Source organism: Podarcis raffonei, chromosome 6, assembly GCF_027172205.1.
Source record: "Podarcis raffonei isolate rPodRaf1 chromosome 6, rPodRaf1.pri, whole genome shotgun sequence".
Classification (NCBI taxonomy): Eukaryota; Metazoa; Chordata; class Lepidosauria; order Squamata; family Lacertidae; genus Podarcis; species Podarcis raffonei.
This window is the reverse complement of record NC_070607.1, coordinates 79,530,926-79,557,503: the sequence shown is the minus strand read 5'-3', so window position 1 is coordinate 79,557,503 and position 26,578 is coordinate 79,530,926. Positions and strand designations below refer to the sequence as shown.

The window sequence follows — 26,578 nt, the reverse complement described above, 5'->3', positions numbered from 1 at the left end:
GCATTGAGAAAATAAATCTTTGTGTCCACATTAAGAAAGTTCTCTGCTGCTTTGTGGCATATCTTTGGGAGAATAAATGGCTAAGGAGTCAACCCTACACACATCTGGAGTGGAATCCCTAAGATGGTTGGATGGTGCCTTGTACACCGCCTACTGGCCATTCTTGCCTCCAAGCTCCATAAAAAAGATGGCACCATTGAGAATACCTGTGATGGGATGATGAGCTGCTTGTGCGTAAAATCCTAATCCCTCAGAGTTTGGCTAAGTCCCCAAACCTCTGTCTGTGATGGAGCTCCTTAAACATGACTCCATCAATCGCTCGTTGGATCGGACAGTGGGCGTTTACGGAACTTCTTCCAGCATAAAAGCTCCTTAACGGAAACGCGTCTTCTGGACTCTCGGCATGACAGTTTCCGCCGAGGAGTGGGTGTCCCTACAGGAGGTCCTGAAATCTCCCCGCTGCTCCCGCTTGAATTGTCTCTGAGCCCTCCCTCCGACTCACTTTCCCTTGGAACTCCACTTCTCCCCCTGCTGGTCCCCTCCTCCGCTGAATGGTCTCTCTCACCCTCCATGAGCCCTTTCACCTCCTTAGTCTCAGATGGCAGTTCCCTGACATCCACCTCCCCTCCAGGGCCCCCTTCACCCCCTTCCCTCCCCTCCTCTGCGGGAGGCGAGGGAGCAAAACCCCTGAAGGAACCTCCCTCATCTTCCGAAGTTTCGAACACTTCCCTCCACCTTTTGCTGTCTCCGGTTTCCAAGTACTCCTCCTCATCGGAGTCTGTTCCTCCTTCCAACTCCGATTCCCTGAATCCCTCCAGTTCCTCCTCATCGTCGGTGGTGCCAAAGTACTCCCTCCTAAACCTCGCTACTGGCTGAGGTTTCCTGGGGAACCTTTGGTGGAACGTTTCGATCAAGATCTCGTCACGGACCTCCTCTGCCTTCACCCAGGTGTTTTCCGACTCCGGTTCCCCTTCCCACGCGACCAAATACTCCACCTGATTACCCTTCCACCTGGAGTCAATGATTTCCGCCACATGGTTGCGGCTTTCCCTTTCTTCTATGGCTGGCCCCCGTGTGGATACCCCTTCACCTTCCCCCCTGTATGGTGACAGTAATGACCTGTGGAATACTGGGTGCAGTTTCATGTGGTTCGGTAACCGGAGTCTGAATGCCACTGGGTTGACCTGTTGGATGACCTCAAATGGTCCCAATCTTTTGGGTCTCAATTTCTTGCAACCCCCCTTGAACGGCAACCCTTGGGTTGATAGCCAGACCCGACTCCCCACCCTAATTGTTTCACCTTCCCTTCTGCTCTTGTCTGCCTGCCTCTTATATTCTTCCTTGGCCCTTTCTAAGTTGAGTTGGAGTTGACGATGGATCGCTTCCATTTCTTCTACAAAAAGTTCCGCGGCCGGAACACTCCATCTTTCCCCTCCTTCCCCTGGAAACGCCCTGGGGTGGCACCCATAATTAGCCAAAAAGGGGCTCATCCCGGTGGACACATTCTCAGCATTATTGTAAGCAAATTCCGCTAGTGCCAACTTTTCGACCCAATCGTTCTCTCTGTCATTGACATAACACCTCAGGTATTGTTGGAGAATACCGTTTGCTCTCTCCGCCTGCCCATTGGTCTCAGGGTGCCTGGCAGTCGAAAAGTTGACCTCTACGTGCAATAAGCTCATAAGTTTCCTCCAGAATCTGGACGTGAACTGTTTCCCTCTGTCGAAAACCACCCTCAAGGGGGCGCCATGTAGTCTGAAAATATGTTCTACAAACAATTTCGCTGTTTCTTCCGCCGTGACTGCATGTGAGCAAGCTACAAAGTGACCCATCTTAGTTAACAGGTCTACTACGACTAGTATGGCGGTTTTCCCCTGGGATTTGGGCAGATCAGTCATAAAATCTATCGACACCGCCTCCCACGGTTGTTCTGGTGTGGGTAACGGTTCTAATAACCCCGCTGGTGCCCGCCTTTCTCCTTTGGCTCTCTGGCATTGGTCACACCTTCTCACATACTCCCGTACATCCTCCCTCACCTTGGGCCACCAAAACTCCCTGGTCACCAACCACATGGTCTTGTGTTGCCCAAAATGCCCCGCTGTGGGATTGTCGTGCAGCTGTTTGAGTACTCTCCCCCTCAATTCCCCTTCGGGTATATATAGCGCCCCTCTGTAATACAATGCCCCGTTTCTTTCTTCAAAACCCCCGGGGTCTTTTCCCTCTCTCCTTAGACCTCTGAGCTTGTCCTGGGCGTACTCATCATTTACCGTTCCCTCTACCAGTTCTCTTTGCCCCACCCAGGCCGCACCACACACCCAGCGGTCCTCTGGGATAATATGTCTCTCTTCCGGCGCTCCCTCCCCCTCCAAATATTCAGGTTTGCGAGAGAGAGCGTCCGCTCTGATGTTTTCTGGACCTGGCACATAGCAAATTTCAAAATGGAATTTGGAGAACTCCTGGGCCCATCTCACTTGTCGTTGGTTGAGCACCCGTGCCGTTCTCCAATACTCCAAATTCTTGTGGTCCGTACACACTTGCACCTTATGTTGTGCGCCAATTAGTAAGTGTCTCCATCTCCGGAACGCTTCGTGAATGGCGAGTAGTTCTCGGTCATATACCGTGTAGTTCCTCTCGGATTTGTTCAGCTTACGCGAAAAGAAGGCACACGGTCTCCATTCCGACTTATTGCTCCCTGGCTGAAGCAGCACCGCCCCCACCGCCCGGTCTGAGGCATCAGTTTCCACTCTCATGGGTTTTTGTAAATCCACATGCAGGAGCTGTTCTTCCGAAGCGAATGCCCTTTTCAATTCCTCAAAAGCATGCTCCGCCTCCGCCGTCCAAACGAATTTCTTCTTGCTGCTTAGACAGTCCGTGATGGGAGCCGTTAAGTGGGCAAAGTTCTTGATGAATTTACGGTAAAAGTTCCCAAACCCTAAGAACCTTTGCACATCTTTTTTCGTTTTCGGTGTCTTCCATTCCAGCACCGCCTGGACCTTCCCTGGATCCATGGCTAATCCCTTGTCTGATAAGCGGTACCCCAGGAATTCCACCTCCTTGGTGTGGAACTGACACTTCTCCAATTTCACCCACAACTGGTTTGCTTGCAGCTGGCTCAGCACTTCCCTGACATCCTTTACATGCTGCTCCTCATTCTCTGAATATATCAGCACGTCATCGAGGAAGGCCACGCAATTCTTGTAGAGCAAAGGTCCCAGTACGTGGTTCATGAGCGATTGAAAACAGGCGGAGCCTGATTGTAATCCGAATGGCATAACGAGATATTCAAACGCCCCCAAAGGGGTGAACATGGTGGTTTTCCATTCATCCCCCTTCTTTATTCGTATCAGGTTGTATGCTCCTCTCAGGTCCAGTTTCGTGAATATCTTTCCCTTCCTCACCCTGGTCAAAATGTCATCAATCCTGGGCATGGGGAAAGTCACTGGTTCTGACACGGCATTTAGGGCCCGGTAGTCCACGACCAATCTCGGTTTATCCGTGTTTTTTTTGTCCACAAAAAACACTGGGCTCCCCCCCACCGCTCTGGACTCTCTGATGAAGCCCCTCTTCAGGTTTTTATCAATAAACTCCCTTAACTCCTGCATTTCCCTGTCTGACATGGCGTACAGCTTGCCCACGGGGAGCTGGGCCCCAGGGACCAGATTAATTTGGCAGTCAAAGTCTCTGTGCGGTGGTAATTTATCTGCTTCCCTTTCACTGAAGACCTTGCTCAGGTCAGCGTATTGTTTGGGCACCTTCCCTTTGTCCGCCACTTCCGTCCCTGCTAGAGAGGCTTTTGCCCCTTCTGGCACCTTTCCCTCTCTGCAGTGTTCCAGACAATGTGCTGACCCAAAGGAGACCACTCTCTGATGCCAGCCCACTAGCGGGTCATGCAACGCTAGCCAGCTCATTCCCAAAATGACTGGAGCCCCTCCCAGGGTGGCTACATTGAACGCTATCCTCTCAGTGTGCCTGGCCACCCTCATAACCATTGGGACGGTTTGTAGGCTGACTTCTCCTCCCAGCAGCTCCCTCCCATCGATCGTGGTGACCTGCAGGGGGTTGCTTAAAGGGAGTGTCTGTATCTGGTGTTCAGCTGCAAACTCCTTGCTCATAAAATTACAGGAGCTGCCTGAGTCCAGCAGCGCCTTAGTCTTTAGTGGGTATCCGTTTGCCAGCTCTAGCAACACCTCTATTACTAGGGCTGGTCTTGGAGGTTCCGGAGTGGGCACTTTTACTGCTCCTTGGCCTGTCTGCAGTGCCCTGACAGAGGCAGACAGGCGTTGGCTTTTACTGGCTCCTGGACTTCCTCCTCCTTCCCCCCAACAGCTCCAGCCATCCCTTGCCATTCCTTTCTTTGCGGGCAGACTCTGGCAAAGTGACCTGGCTGCTGGCAGAGATAACATTTCTTGGCGCTCTTTCCCTCCTTCTTCCTCCCTTCACTGGGATTTGAAACTGCGCGCGCGCGCGCGCTGTTCCAACTTCCATCGGCTCTCCTGGCAGGAAACTTGGTTCTGGAATCTCTGGAATGCGGAAATCCCTCCAACGCTCTCCTTTCCCCTCCCGCTTCTCCAAGGCTCTTGCCTCCTGGCGTGCTCCAATGGTCAGCGCTGATTTGGTCAGCTGGTCCATAGACTCCGCCCTGGGCGCCCGGGAAAGTTCATCTTTCACCGCCGAAGAAAGCCCCTCTTCAAAGAGCATTTGAATGGGTTCCGCCGAAAGGTCCCACCCCAATCTATGTATCAACATTGTAAACTCAGTCCAGTACTCACGAACCGATCGGCTCCCCTGTTTGCACGCCATCAATTGTCTGCGCACCAGCCCCTGTTCAATCTCGCTGGAAAACATCAAATCCATGGCGCGAAAAAACTTCCTCGCGTCCTTCAGCATGTCACTATTCCCTGCCATCAGGGGTCTGACCCAATCTCTCGCCCCTCCTTCGAGATGGCCAATCACAAACGCCACTCTCGATGCCTCGTCGGGAAAGTCATTAAACTGCAGTTCAAGAGCATACTGCATCTCTGTCCTAAAGGCTTGGTAGTTCCTGGGGTCCCCCCCAAACTTCTGCACCATTCCTGGCATCTTTCTTGCTAGTGTAGCGCCTTTTGCCTTTTCTGCATCCTGCGCCCTCCTTTCTTCTAGCCTCGCCGTTTGCATTGCTAGCTGGAGTTCCAACACTCTGTACCTTTCTTCCAGGCTTGGACCCTCTCCAGCTCCTCCTGCTCCCCCGGCTCCGGCTGGGTTACTCATGATGCCTCTCTGCACAAGCTGCTTTCAGGGACTGTCCGATTGCTGTGATGGGATGATGAGCTGCTTGTGCGTAAAATCCTAATCCCTCAGAGTTTGGCTAAGTCCCCAAACCTCTGTCTGTGATGGAGCTCCTTAAACATGACTCCATCAATCGCTCGTTGGATCGGACAGTGGGCGTTTACGGAACTTCTTCCAGCATAAAAGCTCCTTAACGGAAACGCGTCTTCTGGACTCTCGGCGTGACAGTTTCCGCCGAGGAGTGGGTGTCCCTACAGGAGGTCCTGAAATCTCCCCGCTGCTCCCGCTTGAATTGTCTCTGAGCCCTCCCTCCGACTCACTTTCCCTTGGAACTCCACTTCTCCCCCTGCTGGTCCCCTCCTCCGCTGAATGGTCTCTCTCACCCTCCATGAGCCCTTTCACCTCCTTAGTCTCAGATGGCAGTTCCCTGACAATACCCTTTGGCCAGCTTGGTTAAAATCAGATGCTGGTATTCGGAGCAAGGCTGGCTTTGGAGACTTTCGTGCATGTGAGGTTCATAAAGGAGGGTTCTAGCTATTCTTCTTTCTAACATGCAAATTTTTCGTATGCGGGGAATTTACGGGAGTTGAAAGACTTCTCAGCTAAAGGAGCTCTGCTTTGCCTCCATTCTGAAGATGTGCTACCCAGACATTGAGTTACCACTCCAGTGGTCCAGGTCACATACCACAGTGAATGGATTACTGCAAATGCACCTTCATGGACTTTTTGTTTCCTTCCTACTAGTGCACAGAGGCAACAATCCATGATGCCCTGCCTTAATGCTACATCTGTACCGGGGATTATGGTGGGTTTTTTGTTCCAACAAACCACAGTCACTAAGCCAAGAACAAACGAAACCACCCTATGTGAAGCATTGATGCCGAAGCCCCATTGAAATGTATGGGATGTGCATTAGAGCAGGTCCCATTCATTTCAGCGGCGCTTGCCCAAGAGAACTAAACTTGTGGGATTGTGTTCTAAGTCAACATTTTGCTGAACAAAAGATGGTGGGCAAGCCCCTATCTGAATGTTGACCAATAAATCTTGGTGGAATATAATGGTTTCCACATAATATTTTGTGTGTGTGTGTGTGTGTGTGTGTGTGTGTGTGTCTGTCCGTCCATCCATCCATCCGTCCTCTGCTTCTGCCATCAAATTCTTAGTAATCTAGCATTTCATTTCCTTTTCAGAGGGTGGATCAGCTCTTTATAAAGATAAGCCACTATAGCTGATCTTTGAATGTAATATAATGCACAGGAAGCAAGGAGAGGAAAGGGTTCTCATTCTGTTTCCTGTCATAAATTACCCAGCCCTTTGCAACCTGGTGCCCTCCAGATGTTGTTGAAGTCCAACTCCCATAAGCCCCAGCCAGCATGGCCAGGAGTGAAGGGTGATGGGAGTTGTAGTCTAACAATATCTGGAGGGTACCAAGTTGCAAGAAGCTGGGTAATTGAGTCCATGCTGAACATATTTACAATCCTAAACATAATTTACTTGGAAGCAAGCCTGTTTTTTTCCACAGGAACCTTGCAGATAGATTGGTTTATATAGAAATGCTTTTTAGCAGGTGTCTAAAACAGTAGAACAAGGGTGCCTGCCTAACGTTTATGTAGTATATTGTAAAATATATACTAATAATAATATCATACCAACACAGGACACTAAAAAAACAAATCAGGGCAGACATTGTTAGACTGCAGTTATGAAAGTGAAGTAATTTTGAACTAGTCTAGTGCCTTAACACTTCTCCCTTGAAGGGTACTGGAGATCACCCCCCACCCCAAGCACTGACTTCCTCAGATGCAAATCTGTGCTGGATTGCTAATTAATTTCTTGTATCCATGAACATCTTCTTCCTCTGAGACCTGGGAGGATGTTCATTAACCCTTTCCCGGTTGAAACGGGCAGAATGAGCCTTAGAACAAACGGGCTTTATCCGTACCTCAATCCTATCTTACTGTATAAAAATATCATATGCCATTGCTTGGGTGGGAGTTGGACAGAAATTTGCAGTTAACAGCAAGCAGGGGTGTTTGGCTGCAAATACTACTCCATACCTGATGAAAATGCTCCTAATACCTTGGTTTGGTTCACCTAGATTTCAAAAGTACATTTGGTATGCATGATTCACAGATACATGGCTGCTCCCTGCAGCAAGTTAGCTGATTGTAGGTTATGTCCAGGTCAGTGGACCATTTAAGTGCTCCCTCTCCCCCCTCTCCCTCGTGCTCTGCATTGACCTTGATGACAGGACCTAGACAACAAAGGATGACTTTGCTGAAGACCTGAAAAGCAATGCACTTAGCATTGACTGTGAATAAACAAAGTCAGGGTTGCTTCAGATTAATATTTCCTAATTAACTCTGTTAAGAGCAATGTTGAATTCTCTGATGATGTACGAAGGACTGTAGGCCCAAGTTCATATGTTCAGCTGTGGGCAGTGATGAAATACAACGGTTTTGTTTTTGTAAGTTGCTTTAGGTCCCTGTTTGTGAAAAAAGCTAATAAGAATAAATATATAGTGGAGGAATGACATGAGTCCTCCCTGTCCACAACACAGACTCCAGTATGAGCTTTGTCCTTCCTCTATGTGATATCCTGATCACACTGAGGTATATAAATTCTTATTCTTATTCTTATTCTTATTCTTATTCCAGGAAGTTTTTAATGTTTGGTGTTTTATTATGTATTTATATTTTGCTGGAAGCTGCCTGGAGTGGCTGGGGAAACCCAACCAGATGGGCAGAGCATACAACAACAACAACAACAACAACAACAACAACAACTTGGGGCTAGGGAAACCCATATATACAAATAGTGAACTCAAGTACACCCAAATGGCCGAATGGAGACTGAGCATGCTCGGTGACCATATAGTGTTTGTTGGGGAAGGGGATGGAAAACTGAGAGGTAGGGGGACTGGGATGTTTGGAAGTAAGGCATGGCAGCCAACGACAACAGAACAAGACCATTCCACATTGCAAGATTTTGTTGCAAGTCCTTCTTATGTCCACCTATTAGAAAGTCCCTATGTTTCCATATCCTGCCTGGATGATGGGATATGGCAGCTGGATTCAGAAGTATTTAGCTATATACTGAATACTTTCAGTTGCTGTTGAGACCACCCAATGGAAAGGAGTGGTAGATGCTGTTTGGATCCTTTGGGGTTCTTCCCTCTGTGCTAGTCAGAGAACTGCCAATTTCGCTGCCATGTGCGGCTTTCATTGTGATGTAACTGATGTTATGAAAGGGAGTGATGGCCCAATAGCTGGCAAACGCTGAAGAAGATTGACGTTTGAAAACAGCAGGAACCATCTGTGTCTGGCAGTCTCCTTAGTCTGTAAATTCACAGTTTTTATTTTATTTTAAACCCATTGTTTGATCTTGGCTGCTTTAGATTTCTTCTGTGGAGAGTAAAACAGGGCTGGTGGTATGGGTGGAAGCCTGCCATCAGTTATGTGTTGGCAAATCCCTCTGGTTTCATTGCTGCTTGCGCATTAGAGTTTCTAGGCGCAGGATTCTAGCCTTTCAGGAGAGGAGAGAAGGACCAGAATGGGGGGAGTGGGAGTCCTTTGTAGTTCCTGTGTGAATTGGCACCCCGCCGGAAAAGTTTCAAAGCAAAGTCTCAAAGCTTGTTGATGAGCACAAAACACTGTTGTGGTGCTATGCTGTGTGTTTATTGTATGGTGATGAAAGCACAGTTAATATGTAGAGGGGAAAGCAGGTTTAATATGTAAATAATATGCTACTCTACCAAGCTAATCCTATGCAAAGGGGATTGCAAGCTTTTTTAGATATGTGTGTGTGTGGTTGCAGGTGGGGGGAGCTCACCTTATTCGAACCTGCTAATACATTGCAATATGTGCAAATTTGAAATTATATTGTAGCTCAGCTACTTAAAGCAAGAAGGAAACTTTGTCCTGGAGGATTAAATCAAAGCTTTTCTGTAAGCAGGCTAAATTTCAGTTCTAATGCAATACACAGGGGAGTGGAGTAGTATTTCTCAAGTGTTTTGAATTTGCTTCAACTTACATACTTTTTTTAGTTCTGTGTATGTACCGTCATCTATTTTCTTGGTAGATGAGTGTGTCTGGATATGGCTTTTCTTTGGGCCAATGCCTTGAGCAGAATGGTGGCCCCTTTCAGTGATCCCAGCGATGAGGAGAAGGTGGTAGTGTTCATTCTAAAATAAGTATTTTCAGACTCCTGCACAATGCCACAAGCTCTGCGTATTGGAATCTTACCACCTCAAATTTCATTTGACATATGAATTCATTAAGTAGCTTAGGTTCAGCACAAGCACACACACAATGTGGAAATGATCAGATTGGCCTACCTTATAAGGGTATTGTATTTATTTTTATGATTTATTTATTGATTAAAGTGTTCTGGGGAACTCAAGTTAAGAAACAGTTCCAAGATGGCTTACAGTACATTCTATTATAATTCATAGCCGTGCTAATAATAGTAAGGTAGCCCTGGATGGTTAAGTCTGGTCAAAGGTGACTATGGGGTGAGGTGCTCATCTCACTTTTCAGGCCAGCATTTGTCCACAGACAGCTTTCCTGGTCATGTGGCCAGCATGACTAAACCACTTCTGGCACAACGGAACACCGTGATGGAAGCCAAGTGCATGAAAACACCGTTTACCTTCCCACTGCACTGGTGTGCTTTCGAACTGCTAGGTTGACAGAGCAACGGGTGCTCATCTCATCGTGCAGATTCGAACCACCAACCTTCTGATCAGCAAGCCCAAGAACCTTAGCGGTTTAGATCAGTATTAGAATTAGTATTAATACTATTATTATCAACATGCTTATTCTTATAAGTATTAATAGTATTATTTTTGTTTTTGTTGTTATATTCTCATATTATAAAATATTATATTCATTCTATATTAAAACTATTATAACAGCATTATCAAATCAGGAAGAACTTTCGGACAGTAAGAGCTGTTTGACAGTGGAACAGACTCCCACGAGAAGTGGTGGATTCTTCTTCACTGGAGGTTTTAAAGCAAAGGTTGGATGGCCATCTGTCATGCAGTGGTGTCGTAAGGTGGGGGTGGGGGGCAGCGGTGCACCCCGGGTTCCTTGTCTGGGGGGGTGACAAGAAGGCACCCCGTGGGGTGCTTGCCCTGCCACCCCGGCCCGGGTGTGGCAGCACGAGCAGCCATTGCGCAGCTGCATGTGGAGGATCCTCCGTTCGTGGCTGCAGCCGTGAGCAGAGGATCCCGCCAACATCTGTACAGCGTTTGAGCAGCGCTGGCGGCAAACTGCTACATACAACGCATGCGCGGTGTCGCACACATGTGTTGTGCGTAGCAAGGCCGCACATGTACTGTACATAGTAGTTTGCCGCCGGCACCCCGGAACACCGTACGGACGGCTGTGGGATGCCTCCGCTGCTGCTACAGCCACAAGCAGAGGATCCTGCTACCTTTCATAGGGCTCTCTGGCAGTGCTGGCGGCAACCCGCTACATACAATGCATGCGGGGTCGCGCACATGCGCTGTACATAGCGGTTTGCCACCGGCGCCGCTGGAGCGCCGTATGGATGGCAGTGGGATCCCTCCGCTGCTGACAGGAGCCGCTTTTCAGCGAGCCAGGGAGGGGTGGATGGGAGCCAGAGGCCCTAAAATGGACTCTGCCAATGGAATTGGTGTAGTTAGTTCCTTCCCATTAACTGCAACAGAAGGGAAAATGGAAAGGAAAAAAGGAGGAAGGATGGAAATGGAAAATGTAAAGCTGCTCCCCTCCTGCCCTGAGCGCAGCAAGCCAGTTGTACTTAGGCAGTGGAGATAGCTCTGCCACCGAATTCCCCCTCTCCACCATCATTGATAGGGTTGCTTTGGAAATCAAGGGCAGGTAAATGCCTTCATCTTAGCACAGCTAAAAAGCTTTTGAACAACTTCAAAATCATAATGACTGCTGTGATGCTTGTGAAAAGCCTTAAATGCTTAGGAAATTTTAGATTCCTACTAAGTATTCTTGGTTTTTTTGCTATGGTACTTAAATTGACGACACATTGCCAAGCATTGGAAAAGCTCTTTCAGTGTTTGCTTTCATTTCTCAATCAGTTATTTCTTATTTTCTCTCTGCCCTGCCCCAAAAGGCCATTACTCAAGATTTGCAGTAGTATTTTTCTTGTGCACTGCTACATATTTGACTACGTATTTTAAAAGCGCATTGCTGTGTCTCATACTGATTCCAGTACTTTCTCTCATTTGTCTCACTTTCACTTTAGTGTGCGATATTTGCTTTTTCTTTTGAGGAGCACTGTTTTATTTTATTTATTTTGGCAAGATCCTGCCCTTATTCTCTGTGTTTCACTGGTGATGTAGTTTGAAGTGCAAGAATGGTGCTCCAGAAGATAGATCCCACTCCATTCATTTTTTTTAAATTGCAGAAAAGTTGATTATTATGTTTTACGAAATAATCGTGTTCTTGACAGCCATGTATTATGCAGGCTGCCCTTAGTCCCCGGATTTTTTGAAGACTCGTCTGAGACTTCTCAGGCATTTACACCTGAGAGACTTAGCTCTGTGTCACTTGGGAGGCTGGCCATATTTCGGAGCAAGCTGTAATGCACGAGTAAATATTATATTATTACAGGAGTCAGTCAGGTTTTTAAGAAAAACAAACCTCCGTGTTTGCCTTGCAACTGGGGCATACACACAAAAGTGGAGGTGTAGCCAATGTGGTCATGCCCTTCTGTATGCTGGCCGAGGCTGATGGGATTTCTCCAGATTGAGTGAGTCTTATGTATACTTTCATAGTTAACATAAGAGCAAGACCTAATGTCTTAAGTTTAGAATCAGCCACTCACACCACCACTTTTATTAAGTAAGACTTGACTCCAGGCTTCAAGACATATCTCACCCAAGACAAAGAACTGAGATGCATCAGCCATAGTACAGTGGTACCTTGGTTTGCAAACAGTCTGGTTTGCATACGTTTTGGATTTCAAACACATCAAACCCGGAAGTGCGTGTCCTGGTTTGCAAACTTTTTTTTGGATTACAACCCGTTTCTTATGGATTACGAACAAAATTTTTGGGAGGCCCCATTGGCGAAAGTACGCCTTGGGTTACAACCTGTTTTGGTGTACAAACGGAATGGATTATGATTGTAAACCAAGGTACCACTGTATTGTAATGCATTCCCCCCAGTAGATGTGGTGGTGTAGGAAGAAGGCAGTGGAACACACAAATATCCATATCACAGTGATTCGCAGGACCTGAATTTATATATATTTATTTGACGTCTCTCCCACCTTGCAATTCAGAAGGATCCCCAAGTGGCTTTCATTAGAAACACATCAAAGGCCATTGCATGGAGCTGTCCCCTGCCAATGAGTGCTGGTTGTGGTTGCCAGAGCAAAGGCGAGTTTGTCTAGGAACAGGAGTAAGAAACAATGGTTTGGTGCTTCTGTATAGGGACAGCTGCAGAGGAGAAATGCTTACATAACTTGGCACCAGCCACCTGAATCCCCCCAACCCCCTGTATTTTAAAACAATTCAAATGTAATGTGTGTGTAAAGCTTTTGAGTTTCATGCTGCTCTTCATCATGTCGAATGTAAAGGTAGCAAAATGTCAAGGGTATATATAGAAAGGACAACAGGATGCAAGAGGGAATAGACCCACAGGACAGGTAGTGTGAGCTCTTTGCAATCCATAAACAAGTTCTCACGCCAAAAGGCTTAAATTTGATTTACTTGCTGCAAATAAAATTGCTTTTGCAATTGTTGGTTGCCTCAAAAACAACTGCACCCAAAACCTTTCCCACATGGGAGTAAATAATCTCTTTTTGCCCATACACAATTCCTCTAGGGCCTGGTACAAGTTCTTTGTGTAGGAGTCAATTATACAAAGCAGTTAATGATGACAGACAGAAAAACCTGACACTCCTCCTGTTATGCCTGGATTATTTTAATTGATCCTAGCGGATTTTCTCCTTGATGGGTTTATCTGATTTCATTTTCACTTGCTATCTCTTATCTCCCTTCCCTACAGAGAGAAGAGGAGGGATGTAACATTTCATCTTCTTGGTTTTAGTCCCATAATCGCTACATGCTATTTAGGGTTTAATCTTGACATTGCAAACGAGCTTCTCGAATGTCACAGCTGGTCCACTGCCTTTGGCTATTGTTTGTTTGTTCATTATTAACTGTCCAGAGCCTAGAAATCTGAAGGGAGACCTAAGCATGACCCGCCTTTTACTGTGTAACAGAAAACAAGAATAGAAGAAACCAATAACCAACACTAGATTTTAAGTAAAAATATCTAAAACTAACTCTCACTGAAATAGTTTGTCACTTAATGTTCTATCAGCTGCCAGTATTATTAATTTAGTAATGTAGTAGTTTCTGAGTATTCAAAGGGGGGGGGGTTCACTGAGTATGAAAAAGTGTGTAAGTTGGTGTGAAAGGAAAATTAAGGGTAGGGGGAGAGAGGGAATTGACACAGTCCCTTAAAAACTTGTAATAAGCATCCTTTGTGGAGAAATAGGTTTAGAACAACAACAACAACCACCACCACCCTTCTTTGCTTTTAGAAGGGGTTTATCTCAGTGGTGGGGAGCGTGTGGCACTGTGGGTTAAACCACAGAGCCTAGGACTTGCCGATCAGAAGGTCGGCGGTTCAAATCCCCACAACAGGGTGAGCTCCCGTTGCTCGGTCCCTGCTCCTGCCAACCTAGCAGTTCAAAAGCACGTCAAAGTGCAAGTAGATAAACACCGTTTCCGAGTGCTGCTCTGGTTCGCCAGAAGTGGCTTAGTCATGCTGGCCACATGACCCGGAAGCTGTACGCCAGCTCCCTCGGCCAATAAAGCAAGATGAGCGCCGCAACCCCAGAGTCGGCCACGACTGGACCTAATGGTCAGGGGTCCCTTTACCTTTTTATCTCAGTGGTAGAAGGACCAAAGTTTAATCCCGGGCATCTCCAGGTACGGCTGGGAGAGAACTCATCCTGAAAATCTGGAAAGCTGCTTCCAGTCAGTGTACTGAGTTAAATGGACCAACGGTCTGACTCGTCATAACACAGCACCTGGTATTCTTATGTATACACTGATATTTCAGGAGGAAGGTCAAGAAAAATGGTTATTTTTTCTGCTCCAAACAATGCCATCTCCACTTCTCTATGGGGAAAGAAGTTAAGAGCCTGACTCAGACAGCCATCGGGAAGGAAATCTGCTGGGATCAATTAGAACAGTCCAGGTGTGAAAGGAAGGATCGAGGAGAGGCAGGTTTTTATTGTTGTCATCGTTAGCAATTTTCTATAATTGATGCCCACAAAAAGAACTTGACCCAGGCCTCGGAGGAACTACGAAACAAGCAAAGGAGAGTCGTCCCCACCCTCCGTAATGTGGATGAATGACAAGGGAAGCCCATTTCCTTCATGCTCCTCCGCTTGTGAGATTCACAGGAGCATCTGGCTGGCTGCTGCTTTTGAAAAACAGGATGCAGGACTGGATTGGACCGTGGTCTAACCCAGCACTTATTGCAGTCATATGTTCAGAGTGTGTGGATGAACTCGTATTAAACAAAGGCACCATTGAAAGTGAAGTGTTTGCGGAGGAGGGACTACAATCAAGTGGCTGTTTATGGGTCACGGGTGTCACCTCTCTAACATCAGGGTAAAACCGGGCGGCAACTGCTTCTTAGCTTCAGTGTGCCTCTATTTCAGGGATATGCCTCCTCTTTCCCATTCTTGCTTTGTTGAGCCCTTTCGCCCTTCTTCCTTGACACACATCTCTTTACATGATGAGAGCCAGGCCTCTCACTTGCCTAATCAAGTCAGAGCAGTTCCATGTCTAGAGGAAGAAATGGGAAAACCTTGGAAAGAATAAACAAACAATTGTGTCCTTTGGTGTGCTGGTACTAGGTACCTAAGTAAAAAGAGACACGGGCGTTGCTTCTTGCCAGTCGAAACCCGAACAACTTTAAAGAAAAGCGTCCCATTAGTGAAGCAATGCGTGTTTTGATAGTTTTGAACATGCAAAGTTATCTGTCCTTTGTGCCAAGAAGCCTCATATTTGTATCTTGATGGCTGGATGCTATTAAAAAACCCAAAAGATAGAAGCCATATCTGTCCATGGTTGCTGGTGCTCATTATGACAGGTACCACAGGAATCGGGGAGCTCAAATAGTAAGTGGATTCAAAGCCAATGGCAGGTAAAGCTAACCAATTTGAGTTTTGTCCCCATTATCCTCCCTGCTGACTTCTACAAGGGCAACACTGAGAATAAGGGGGAGGAATTGACCGCCATATCTACCCCCTGGACTGGGTGTAAGCAGGGTTTTTTCCAGAACTCGCTGGAACTCGGTTCTGGCACTTTTCAGGTGGGCACCATTGCCATTCTAAGAGAACAAGGGTGAGTTCATGGTGAATTCTGGCACCTCTTTTTCTAGAAAAATAGCACTGGGTATAAGCAGGCAGGCAGGCAGGCAGGTTGGTGGGGGCTGGCTGAGGGCAGACTGAGATTGGTGGGACAGTATCCCATTCACCAGTATCTGTTTGACACTAACCCACTTTTTCCCTTTTTGTTCCCCATAGGCATTTCTCCACCGAATTAGACAGAGCGCTGTGGACAAAGCTGAAAAATACATAACAGAGGACAACATCAAGGTAAGTCTCTCAGAGTACCAATCTCTTTGTGAATGATTTAGAGTATGGCAAGAGGTTGGGTTTGCATACATCTGGTCAGTGAGTTGTTAGCCACTGCTGCTGAAGGACTTCCATGTTATCTTAAATGCACAGGCATTTTTCACCTTTGAAAGATGCAGGTAGAAAGAAACAGGTAATTTTTTTCCTAGCATGGAGATGCAACAGTGAGGAAATCTTTACCTTATTTTCTGCCTGTTACGTAGTTGTTGAAAGCTGGCTGGATGATGATGATAATAGTAGTAGTAATAATAATAATAATAATAATAATAATAATAATAATAATAATGTGTAGCAACCCTAGGCAAACCTTTGCTCCCAGGGACCAATTGGAAGGTCTAACTGGATGCACCTATAGTTGTCAATATTAAATTGGTAGGCAAAGTGTTGGGGTTTCTACTGATGAATGAGCCATTTCTGAATAAATTTATAAAATTATTGGCTTGATCTCAGCCAGTTCAAATTGATGTTGATGCTATTATGTTCCACGTCAAGGATGCAACAGGATCTAGTTATCCTTCTACTATGAGACTCCAACCCTCACCCCCACCTCCTAGTCTGGCATTAAGAAGTCACAATAAGGCAACTTGGAGGGGAGGTCTCTCATTCCTCTGTTTCTTAGTGTGCAGCTCCACATGCCTGGGAAATACAGTCAGTGAGCAGGTAGAATGGACTTTGAAGGAATGTAAATGTGCAGAGGCTCATGGAGAAGGGTTGAACTCATCTCTGCTTGGATTAAAAACCTGAGCTGGAGAAGAATTTGAGAGGTCATAACACTCACTCTCCTTTTTGACCAAAAAATTAGAAGCCTGCATTTCCAAGCTGGGAGATGTGAATCCTGACTACATATCTAGCGGTTTGTTTCCTTCTTTTGATCATCAATCCTGTTGTACACCCCTTCTAACCATATGCTTTGAAGCATACATAAGCGCAGTCCTGAAGGTGCAGGTCAAGAGCCCATTTAGCATGCTGTTCTCACAGTGGCCAACCAGATGGCTGTGGGAAGCCTGCAAGTCAGACATGAGTGTACCAGCACTCTCCCCACCTGCTCTTTCCAGCAACTTGCATTTAGAAGCATAAGGCTTCTGATTGTGGAGGTGGAACACAGCCATCATGGCTAGCTGGTAGCCATTTCTAGCATTATTCTCCATGTATTTGTCCTCTTTTAAAGTCATCCAAGTTGGTGGCCACCATTGCCTTCTGTCGGAGTAAGTTCTATAGTGCTTTGTCTTGTTTATCTTGAATCTTCTAGCATTCAGGTTCATGAGTTCTAGTGCTACAAGAGAGGGAGGAAAATTATCCTCTTTCTCTGTGCCCTCCCCTGGAGTCCTACTCACTAGGGAGAAGAAGAAAGGATCCAGGGGGAAATGGAGGGGAGAACTGCAGCAAAATTTAGTGTGCATAATTTAAAGGCACACACAGACTCTCTTGGGATTTCAACCCTAGATGCTGCTATTTGCTTATGTTGCTGTTTTGCTCAGCAGCCAGTGAAGTTCATGCTTGCTTCCTCTCCTGGAGAGAGGAGCTGTGCATGCCATTGATGGCTCTTTCTCTAGGGTGAGATCTGGGTTGGGTGGGCAACATTTTTCTTGCAGGCCTCATTCAGCTGCCTGGAGAACAAGCAAAGGTTCAGCAGGTGAAGCTTTTTTTCTGGTCTGCAGATGCAGCAGATGATAAAATGCAGATGGATATTATTTCCATTGCTTTTATTCCAAATGATTTATCACCTCCAAAGGTGCTAAATATATCTGTCACCGCAATCACATATTACATCAGTTCATTTTCTGTTTGCTACTGATTGAATGCATTTTTTGCCTGAAGCCTCTTTGTGGATGCAGAGTGATGCTTTTGGTTTATCCCTTTGCCGAAGCACAGGGAGGATTTAAGAAGCTCTTATAAAAATAAAGGGTCCTTTTCACTACTTGGTCATTGAAGCAAGAGGCTAACCTTGGCAATTCCATACAAGGTTATCAAGGCCCTCTCCCCACTCCTTTGGCCAGTGCTTCAATTGCAAAAGGTTTTGCAAGGAGGGGCAGCTCTACTGTTAGGCAGAGTGAGGTATCCTCCTCAGGTAACACCTGCTGGGGGGGCTCTTAGATACCTCTGTACTCCTAGCTAGCCTGTTGACCTCAAGTGAAGTAGAAGATGCTGTCCCTTTGCCAGTGTTGAAATAATAATCAGCTACCAGTCCAGTTGACTTCTGTATGTAGAATGGGACAGTTTTGTTGTCTTGACTTTCGTCTCAGGTGGCAAAATGTCTTGGGCTGGCCCTTTTGGTAAATGCAACTTCTCTTCTCCCAGTTGCCCTTTTCTACATCTTTTTCCCAGGTCTGCAATATCTTCTTTGAAGTGAATCCTAGTACACTGTAGTCCTTAAGTATCCCCGCATCATAGACTCATCAAATGGATGAATGAAACTTGCTGTTTTTCTTTCAATCCCCTTTCTTCATCATATCTAACACTACATTTGGCTCCATCCCCTTGCTCTTTGCCCAGTGAAAAATATTGCTATTTCTTTTTTCATTGCTGACATTTTCAGTGAGCTCTGCTTTGCGACCACAAGATTTGCTTCCCCAGTTTTCATAACCAATTTCAAATCTGTCGAAGTCACAGTTCTTTGTTCCAGTTCTTTGTTAATGACTTTGTACATATTTACTATTGAATCTGCCATTCTGTATCTAGTTTATCCTTTTGAAACATCAAGTTTAGATAGCTTTACAAGGAGACTATACTTTCCCTCTCCATTTATTTATTATGGGTGAAATTCAAGTAAGTTGTTGCATGCATAGAACAAGGTCCACTCAGGCAGCAGGACTGTCCACCTCTCTCCTCCCCTTGTGCCCCCTAAAATTACTCTGGAGGGTTTGGGGAACAACCAGGACAGGTTTATTTCTTTATTTCATAAAATTTCTATAGTGCTTGATGGAACTCTCACTCCTCAAAGTGGTTTACAAAAAGCAGTGTAGGGGGTGACCAGGGAGAGAAAAGTGGGAAGTCCTGCATGAGGACTTTCATGGGTACGTACCTGCACTTGGCACTACATTGAATTCCACGCTACATTTTTAGGTCACTGCACATAGATCCCCATTTTGTTGTCAGAAGAGTCCTCTAAGGCAGTGTTCCCCAACCTTGGGCCTCCAGCTGTTTTTGGACTACAATTCCCATCATCCTTGACCACTGGTCTTGCTAGCGAGGGATGATGGGAGTTGTAGTCCAAAAACAGCTGGAGGCCCAAGGTTGGGGAACACTGCTCTAAGGTATAGCTTTAAGGCTGTAAGATGGCTATTGGGTCAAGATCACACAGTGAACTTCACAACTGAGCAGAGATTTGAAAGTGCATCTCTCTGCTCCTCATTCAGTTTCTAAACCACACAAGTTCTCACCTTCTTGGGGGATAAGTCCATCAGTGAGTGTTACCCATGATCACTAAATGGAACCTCAGTGTTTGGAGGCAGTGTATCTCTTAATAGCAGAAATAGTGTGGGGCTGTTACTCTTGTGCCCTGCTTATGACCTACATATGACTGTTCACTCTTTGACACAGGATGTTTGATTAGGTAGATCATTGGCCAGTAGGACTTTTATTGCGCCCTAATGCTCTTATGATTAACATGGACAGAACTGAGAGTGCTGAATGGGTTTGATGATGGAGGAACATCTCAACATGTTGGATCTTTTCCTGCTCCCAGAGGTCTATAAATGTGGTCGCTTGCCAGACAGAATATAGCCTTTTGAAATAGGCAACCAAACACTTTATTCTGTCTTCTGCCTTGGTTATTTCATAATCTGAAACTGAAACAAGCAAACAAAATGCTTAGTGCAGATCTCTGCTGCCCAGCAGTTACAATACTAATGACATAAAGGATGACAAATTAGATTTCCCCAGGGCAATCAGAACAGGTTTTAACTCCTCATTAAAACCACCCTGGTAAACACAAAGCCATCTCTGGCTTTGAGACAGCTGGCTGGATTGAGGATCACCTTCAGCAGGAAGCAAGCAGCTGAGGATAAGACAGAAGGCAGTGCGTGCCAGACAGATAATTAAGGCCCATCAGAACCCATTAACATAGCTGACCTCTGCTCTGTGGCCCAGTACATGCTGAGAAGGGGATTGCAGATATTACAAACAGTAGCATTAGAGAGGACAGTTGCTCAAATCACGCATCCTGCTAAACCATGCTTAAGGAAGCTGAATTGACAAAAGGTTGTTTGCGATCAGGTGTCAAACCCTGATTCAGATCATGGGATGAAATGGACCGTGGTTTATTGCTAACTTTAGTTTGTTGGGATGTCTGCATTGAGAGGCAGTGACGAACAACCATAATTTCACCTCCAGAGCCGCTGTAACATGAAGAAGGGGGTTCATTTTTGAATTTATGAATGCTGTGAGGATAAATAACAAAGCAGAAAAAACACTCCAAGCCATGGTTTGCCAGCTTTACATGTGGAAACTCAAAACCATGGTTTGTTTTACCAAGAAGTCTAGCTCTTAGCTCTGCTTGCCTTTTAAGTTTGAGAATTGATGTCTCGTTTCCTCCCATGTCTTAGTGGCTTTTTGTGGGCGGTCGGGATCAGGTCAGGAGGTCTAGATAAACTCCAGAATAGTGGGCAGGAGGAGGAGAGTGGCAAGCTGCAATACTTGCTCAGAATAAAATGTTTGTCATAGTGTGACATTGAATTACATCCTATGCATTTGTTTAAAAGATTTGTGTGCTGCTTTTCTGCTGTGAATGGCATTCAAGGAAGATAAACAGCAACGTAGAAACAACAAAACACATAAACAACCATAATAAAGCATAAGAGAACAGATGAAATATCAGGCTATGCTTTGCAAGGGCACCTGACAAAGGGCTTCTGAGTATGATCTCAGCTGCTGGGCAGGTGCTTATGGGGACAAGTGATTTTTCAAGTATCCTGAGTCCAGACAGTTAAGAGTTTTAAGGTCTGTGACTCCACTCAGATGCCACACTGAACAATGAACCGTAGCTATCACAAACCATGGTTTTTAGACCTGCTGCAAACTATGGTTTCTGTTTGTGGTTTGCTGAGCAATCACAATTTATAATTTGTCAATTCAGCATTTGTGCTAACACATAGTTAAATAGGTATTTAACATAGTTAAATAGTTATAGTTTAGTGTGATGCCTCAACCATCATCATCAAATAGTAAGGATAATAAAGATAGTTTGGGATGAATGGATCAGAATAATATTTTAAGACCCTATCATGTTTTTCATTAGCTATTGTTAATGGATACTCCTTTATGTTGCAGATTTTATTTTCCAACATAGAAGATATACTTGATGTTCACAAGGACTTCCTGACGGCTCTGGAATATTGTTTGCATCCAGAACCTCAGTCTCAGCATGAACTGGGAGAAGTTTTCTTAAAATTTGTGAGTATGAGCTAAAATGCTTATTTGCAAATGTATCATTTTGATAAGGTACTTTCTCATGTCTTCACCACACTCACAGGAGTTCAAAGCCAATGACCAAAGAGGGAAAACTCTAGTTTCTTTTAAAATTGGATCTCTCTGGCCCTAGGGGATTTAGTCTACTTTCCCCCCAGACTGTCTTTCATCCCAGAGATGCTTCTTAACCCCAAAGCACTTTGCAATAAATTCAAACAAATCTGTTGGTAAAATCACACATTAAGAAGCAGCCCTGCCAGACAGAAACTGGCAAGCATATTTCCCATTGTTCAAGACATTCTTCAGGATGCTCTCTCTGAGCAATTATACAGCACAACCCAGTTGATAAGATTGAGATTCCATTAAATATTGCATGCCCTTGATGGCCATGTATAATGCAGCAGATGTGTAAATTGTGCAGGCCGTTTTAAGGCACCAGGCTTGTGTGGCCACCATAGATTCCCACTGCATTGAGCTGCCCACATGTAAGTAGGATTGTTGTATGTGGTCATCTGCTCACATGTATTCCTGTAATTCCACCAGCTTGTTTGGAAATATGGCAACATGTGAAATGGCCCTAAATCAATGGGGGAGAATTTCCCGAATAAGAAAGATTCCGTTTTTAGATAGCTGCGACTAGTGACCATGATACACTTGGTAAGTGCAGGTTCAGATTTCCAGGGGTAGCACCTGCAATTATGTAACTGATAATTTCCTCATCCAGCGAAGGAACCTCAATGTCATCCAGAGAGGAAATTAAACACTTCAGGCACCCGGTAATTTGAAAGCATAGCTTTCATACTTGTGGCTCTTATGCATGAAGGGCAGCTGGGAAAGTCTTGATGAAAACCCTCTGGCGTGTATATAATTATTGAATACATTGAGCTGAGTTTTGCCAGGAGATGTCATGGTCTAAATTTAACCTCTAACAATGCAGCCAAAGTCACAGAGCTGCAATCACAATCGACAAATCGACATTGGGTCCTTTCACCCCAGTGTCACCTCTTCTCAAATGGAAAGAGTTCAGTGATGCTGAAGGATGATATTTGAAAAACCAGTTTCCCGGTGCCCTGCTCATAAGTATACCTGGAAGATGTGCATAGGGCAAGTGTCTGGGGTTCTGGGACTTGACTGTGCTGAGACCGAGACTTAGCAGGTTCAGTCTCACCTAACATGGCCAATGATCAGGGATTAAGCTGTAGTCTTAACAGCGTCTGCAGGCTGTGTATTGCCCACCCCTGGTCTAAAGAGTTATTTGGGGTTAACGTAAGACGAGTCCCATTGGTTCAGACCAAAGCTTTCTAGTCATGGTTCTTCTTCTTGTTCTCATAGTCATAAGAAGAGCTAGACGTTGCCCTTGAGGATGGGTCCTTAGCTAGGCTGAGATCGAACCTGCATTTGATAATGCTCATAAGGAGGGTCCTGCTGGATCAGGCCACTAGTCCAGCATCCAGTGGCCACCCAGATGCCTGGGGGAAACCTGGAAGCAGGACCCAAGCACAAGAGCACTCTTCCCTCCTGTGGTTTCCAGACACTAGTATCCAGAATTATACTACCTCCAACTGATGGGAGGGCATTCCACAGAGCAGGTGCCACTGCCAAGAATGTCCCTGATCTCCCTCTCCACCTATAGTTGAATATTATTCAGCAACATTTTAGGCTGCAATCCTAACGATGTAGGCTTGCAAGTAAGTCCAACTGAATTCATTGGGGCTTATGCCCAGGTAAGCGTAGCTGGGATTGCAGTCTTACTCATCAGTAAAGCTGCTGACACACACTTCTTAATAAACTGCCAATTCTGTAAATAGCTTTGGTCAAGGTAACTCCTCCCCCCCTTTTTTTTACTATTCTCAGAAATGAAACCTTCAGCCTCTATACGTACAAAAGCAGCCCTCTTGCCGCTGAACTGTTGTCTCTCCCTATACTTCATGAAGTGGTATTTTAAGAACAAAAACTGTCCTGTTCTGTTGCGTCACCCCCCGCCCCAAAGCCATACAGCTTCCTGCATCTGGTCACCAGGATCCTTTGCCTTTATACTGCTGCAACCTTCTGCTCAAATTTGCCTGAAACTGAATAAGCAGCTGCAATTCCAGATGTGTAGTGTAGCAAAGGATAAGACCCGAGAGCCTGCCGCTTTCCAGCTTCTTTCCTTAATCTTTTTGTGGCTGATACTTTTATTTCCCCTGGTGGTTGTGATTGGATGGAGAAACAATGTTAAATAATGATAAATGAAGAGGCAAAAACAAATGTGTAATTAGATTATACTAAACAGAATCTTTAGGGACAACAAAAGCATCCTTTTTCAGTGGCCTCCAGTGCTGCTTATCTGGATCCTGCCTTGTTCTTTGTAGACAGCGGATCCCTTCCATTTGGTAACAGGAAAGGAATTCACGGTTCATGGAATGTATGATCTTCTAATGGAATTGATTGGCAGTCGTTTCGGGACAGACAAAAGAGAGTACTACGTCAGGCAGCCACGTAGTTTACTTTCAGAATTTGCTGCCTCAAGGCGCAATGATGTCTGCTGCCTTTAAAGGGGATTTGACAAATTCATGAAAGATCAGTTTGTCCGTGGCGAAATGAAACGTCCAGATTCAGAGACGGCATACTTCTGATGGGGACTGACTGCAGCGGAAGTTGACTCCTTTTATGGGTTCCTGGGAGGCATCTGGCTGCCTTGAAACACCATGTTGCGCTAGTCCAGGGATGGGAAAGCTGTGTGGACCTTGGTATGTTGGATTCCAACTCCCATCGGCCCCAGCCAGCATGACTATTGATGATGGGAGCTGTCGGACCACATCTAGAGGGCCGCAAATTACCCATCCCTGGATTAACGGCTCAGGACTGCAATACCTCAAGGGCCGCCTCTCCCCATATAAACTCTCCCCAGGGAGGCTCACCTGGCGCCTTCATTATATATCTTTAGGCACCAGGCGGAAATGCTCCTCTTCAACCAGGTCTTTGGCTGATGGCCTTTTAAATGTGCTTGTGAGAGGGGGCGGTATCGTTTTGTTGCTTCTTCTTTAGCTATATATTTGTGCGTCTATCTTTTATTTTTATATTGTGAACTGCCCTGAGATCTTTGGCTAAAGGGTGGTTTATTATTACTACTACTACTACTACTACTATTGCTACTGATAGGACGCGGGTGGTGCTGTGGGTTAAACCACAGAGAGCCTAGGACTTGCTGATCAGAAGGTCAGCGGTTCGAATCCCCATGACAGGGTGAGCTCCTGTTGTTCGGTCCCATCTCCTGCCAACCTAGCAGTTCGAAAGCACGTCGAAGTGCAAGTAGATAAATAGGTACCGCTCTGGCGGGAAGGTAAACAGCATTTCCGTGCGCTGCTCTGGTTCGCCAGAAGTGGCTTAGTCATGCTGGCCACATGACCTGGAAGCTGTACGCCGGCTCCCTCAGCCAATAAAGCGAGATGAGCGCAGCAACCCCAGAGTCGGCCACGACTGGACCTAATGGTCTGGGGTCCCTTTACCTTTAGCTTACTACTACTACTACTACTACTACTACTAATATAACTGAACTCAGGATCAGTGTTGAGCCACCAGCATTCTTTGGCAACTGCTAAAGCCCCAGTATGCTAGCAGGGCCCATTGTTGACACCAGCACTGTTCTCTTCCTCAAGCCATTTTAATTCTGGGGCACTGTGGGAAATTGAAATGGAAACCTGACCCAGCCCCTGTTGGGGCACTATTGCTTTTTACCTCCAGCTAAGGCCCATTGATAGAAGAGGGATACAACTCCAAGCAAGTAGTATATGGTAATAAAGTGGTATAGAGGTATACTCAGCAGCGTTTGAATAATATGCACACTTAGGTCCTAGGATGTGTATGGTTTGAAGTCACATGAAAGTACCACCTTGCAGGTCTGGGTCTGCATAGTGCCTGGAACAGTGGCTGCCTGGGAATCACGTGTACACTGCTGCCTTGGGCTCCATGATGGAAGAAAGGCACAATATAAATGCAATAAAAACACACACAAATAAAAGGCAAATTCCAGGTGACAAGGAACTAGATGGATATTCAGTACCTGGGACGACCTCTTGATTTTTCTACTGAAAGTCTCCTAGCGTGATTGCTAGCTATCTTGCTCATCTCAGTCAGCCATGGAAGGGTTTGTTATTCCATGTCTGATTGATTCCGGCATGGAGACGGTTTTACTGCTTGTCTGAAAAACTTTCTGTGCCAATCTGCAGATGACTGTGTTTTGTAACGGGCTTAGCATGTCTGATCTTCATTCAGCGGGGGTGGGGTAGCCAACTTGAACTGTGACACGGAAAGTACATCATGTAACAGCGATGGCAGTTGCTTTTTGATGTTAGTATGTAGAGAGAATTTATTTCAGCTAGAAAATTGGAGTGTGTGCTTGTAAGCTGTTTATGCCTCAGACATTTGTGTGTGTGTGTGTGTGTGTGTGTGTGTGTATGTGTGTGAGAGAGAGAGAGAGAGAGAGAGAGAGAGAGAGAGAGAACGAACCCAGAAGGCAGCCTCATTTTTTCTTCATTTGTTCCTACCTATAAAGATGCAAGCCGTATTTTATACTGAGTTGTGGCATGTCTCTTTGGCGCTGGAAACTGCTATATCAAAAACAAAAAAGCTGTGTCTGCAGCTGATCATCTAGTCCTCCCCCCCCCCCAACGTACACATAACATCTTTGGACCTTGGCTGTATGATGCACTAAGATGCACTTACGTTTCTCTGGATCTCTCACAGAGGTTGCATATATTTATGAGGGTCTCACTTTGTATGTATGTGTGTGTTGTGCCTGCATAAAAAGAATTTGTTTCCCACCCCTTACACATCCTTTTTCTTCCATTTTCATTTACATCCTGTGATTGTCCTTTGTCCATTTCCATATATCATGCTGAACCTTTGTTTAGTGTAATGTGAATCAGCTTAGACTCATGCATCCTTTCTTCCCATGTAGCTGGTTGGAGGTGTTCAGAAGTGTTTGCTTCTGTTTTTATTTAGCCATAGCTTGTTGTATCATTCATGCCAACAAACTGTTTCTAACATTAACTATGGTTTGTATGAAACAAGCCAACCTGGAACAATGTGCAAAATGGGTTTATTATAACACGTGGCCTTAATATTGCAGTGTCTTAAAAAATACCTATCTTCACTGAGAGGTTTTTCACTGAAAGGTGTAATATTTAAGAAGTCAATCCAGAAACCTTGCTGCAGGACAACATGAACTTCAAAATGCAATAGATGACACCTCCAACCG

At 45.6% G+C, this 26,578-nt stretch overlaps 1 protein-coding gene across 1 annotated transcript in view; it reads left to right on the top strand.

The window, feature by feature from the left end:
• PREX1 (phosphatidylinositol-3,4,5-trisphosphate dependent Rac exchange factor 1) overlaps nucleotides 1-26,578 on the top strand; it is a 223,706-nt gene that overhangs the window by 88,785 nt on the left and 108,343 nt on the right. The window contains exons 2-3 of the mRNA XM_053394201.1: nucleotides 15,823-15,894; nucleotides 21,202-21,324. Of these exons, the coding sequence (XP_053250176.1) occupies nucleotides 15,823-15,894; nucleotides 21,202-21,324 (195 nt within the window). The remainder of the gene's footprint in view (nucleotides 1-15,822; nucleotides 15,895-21,201; nucleotides 21,325-26,578) is intronic.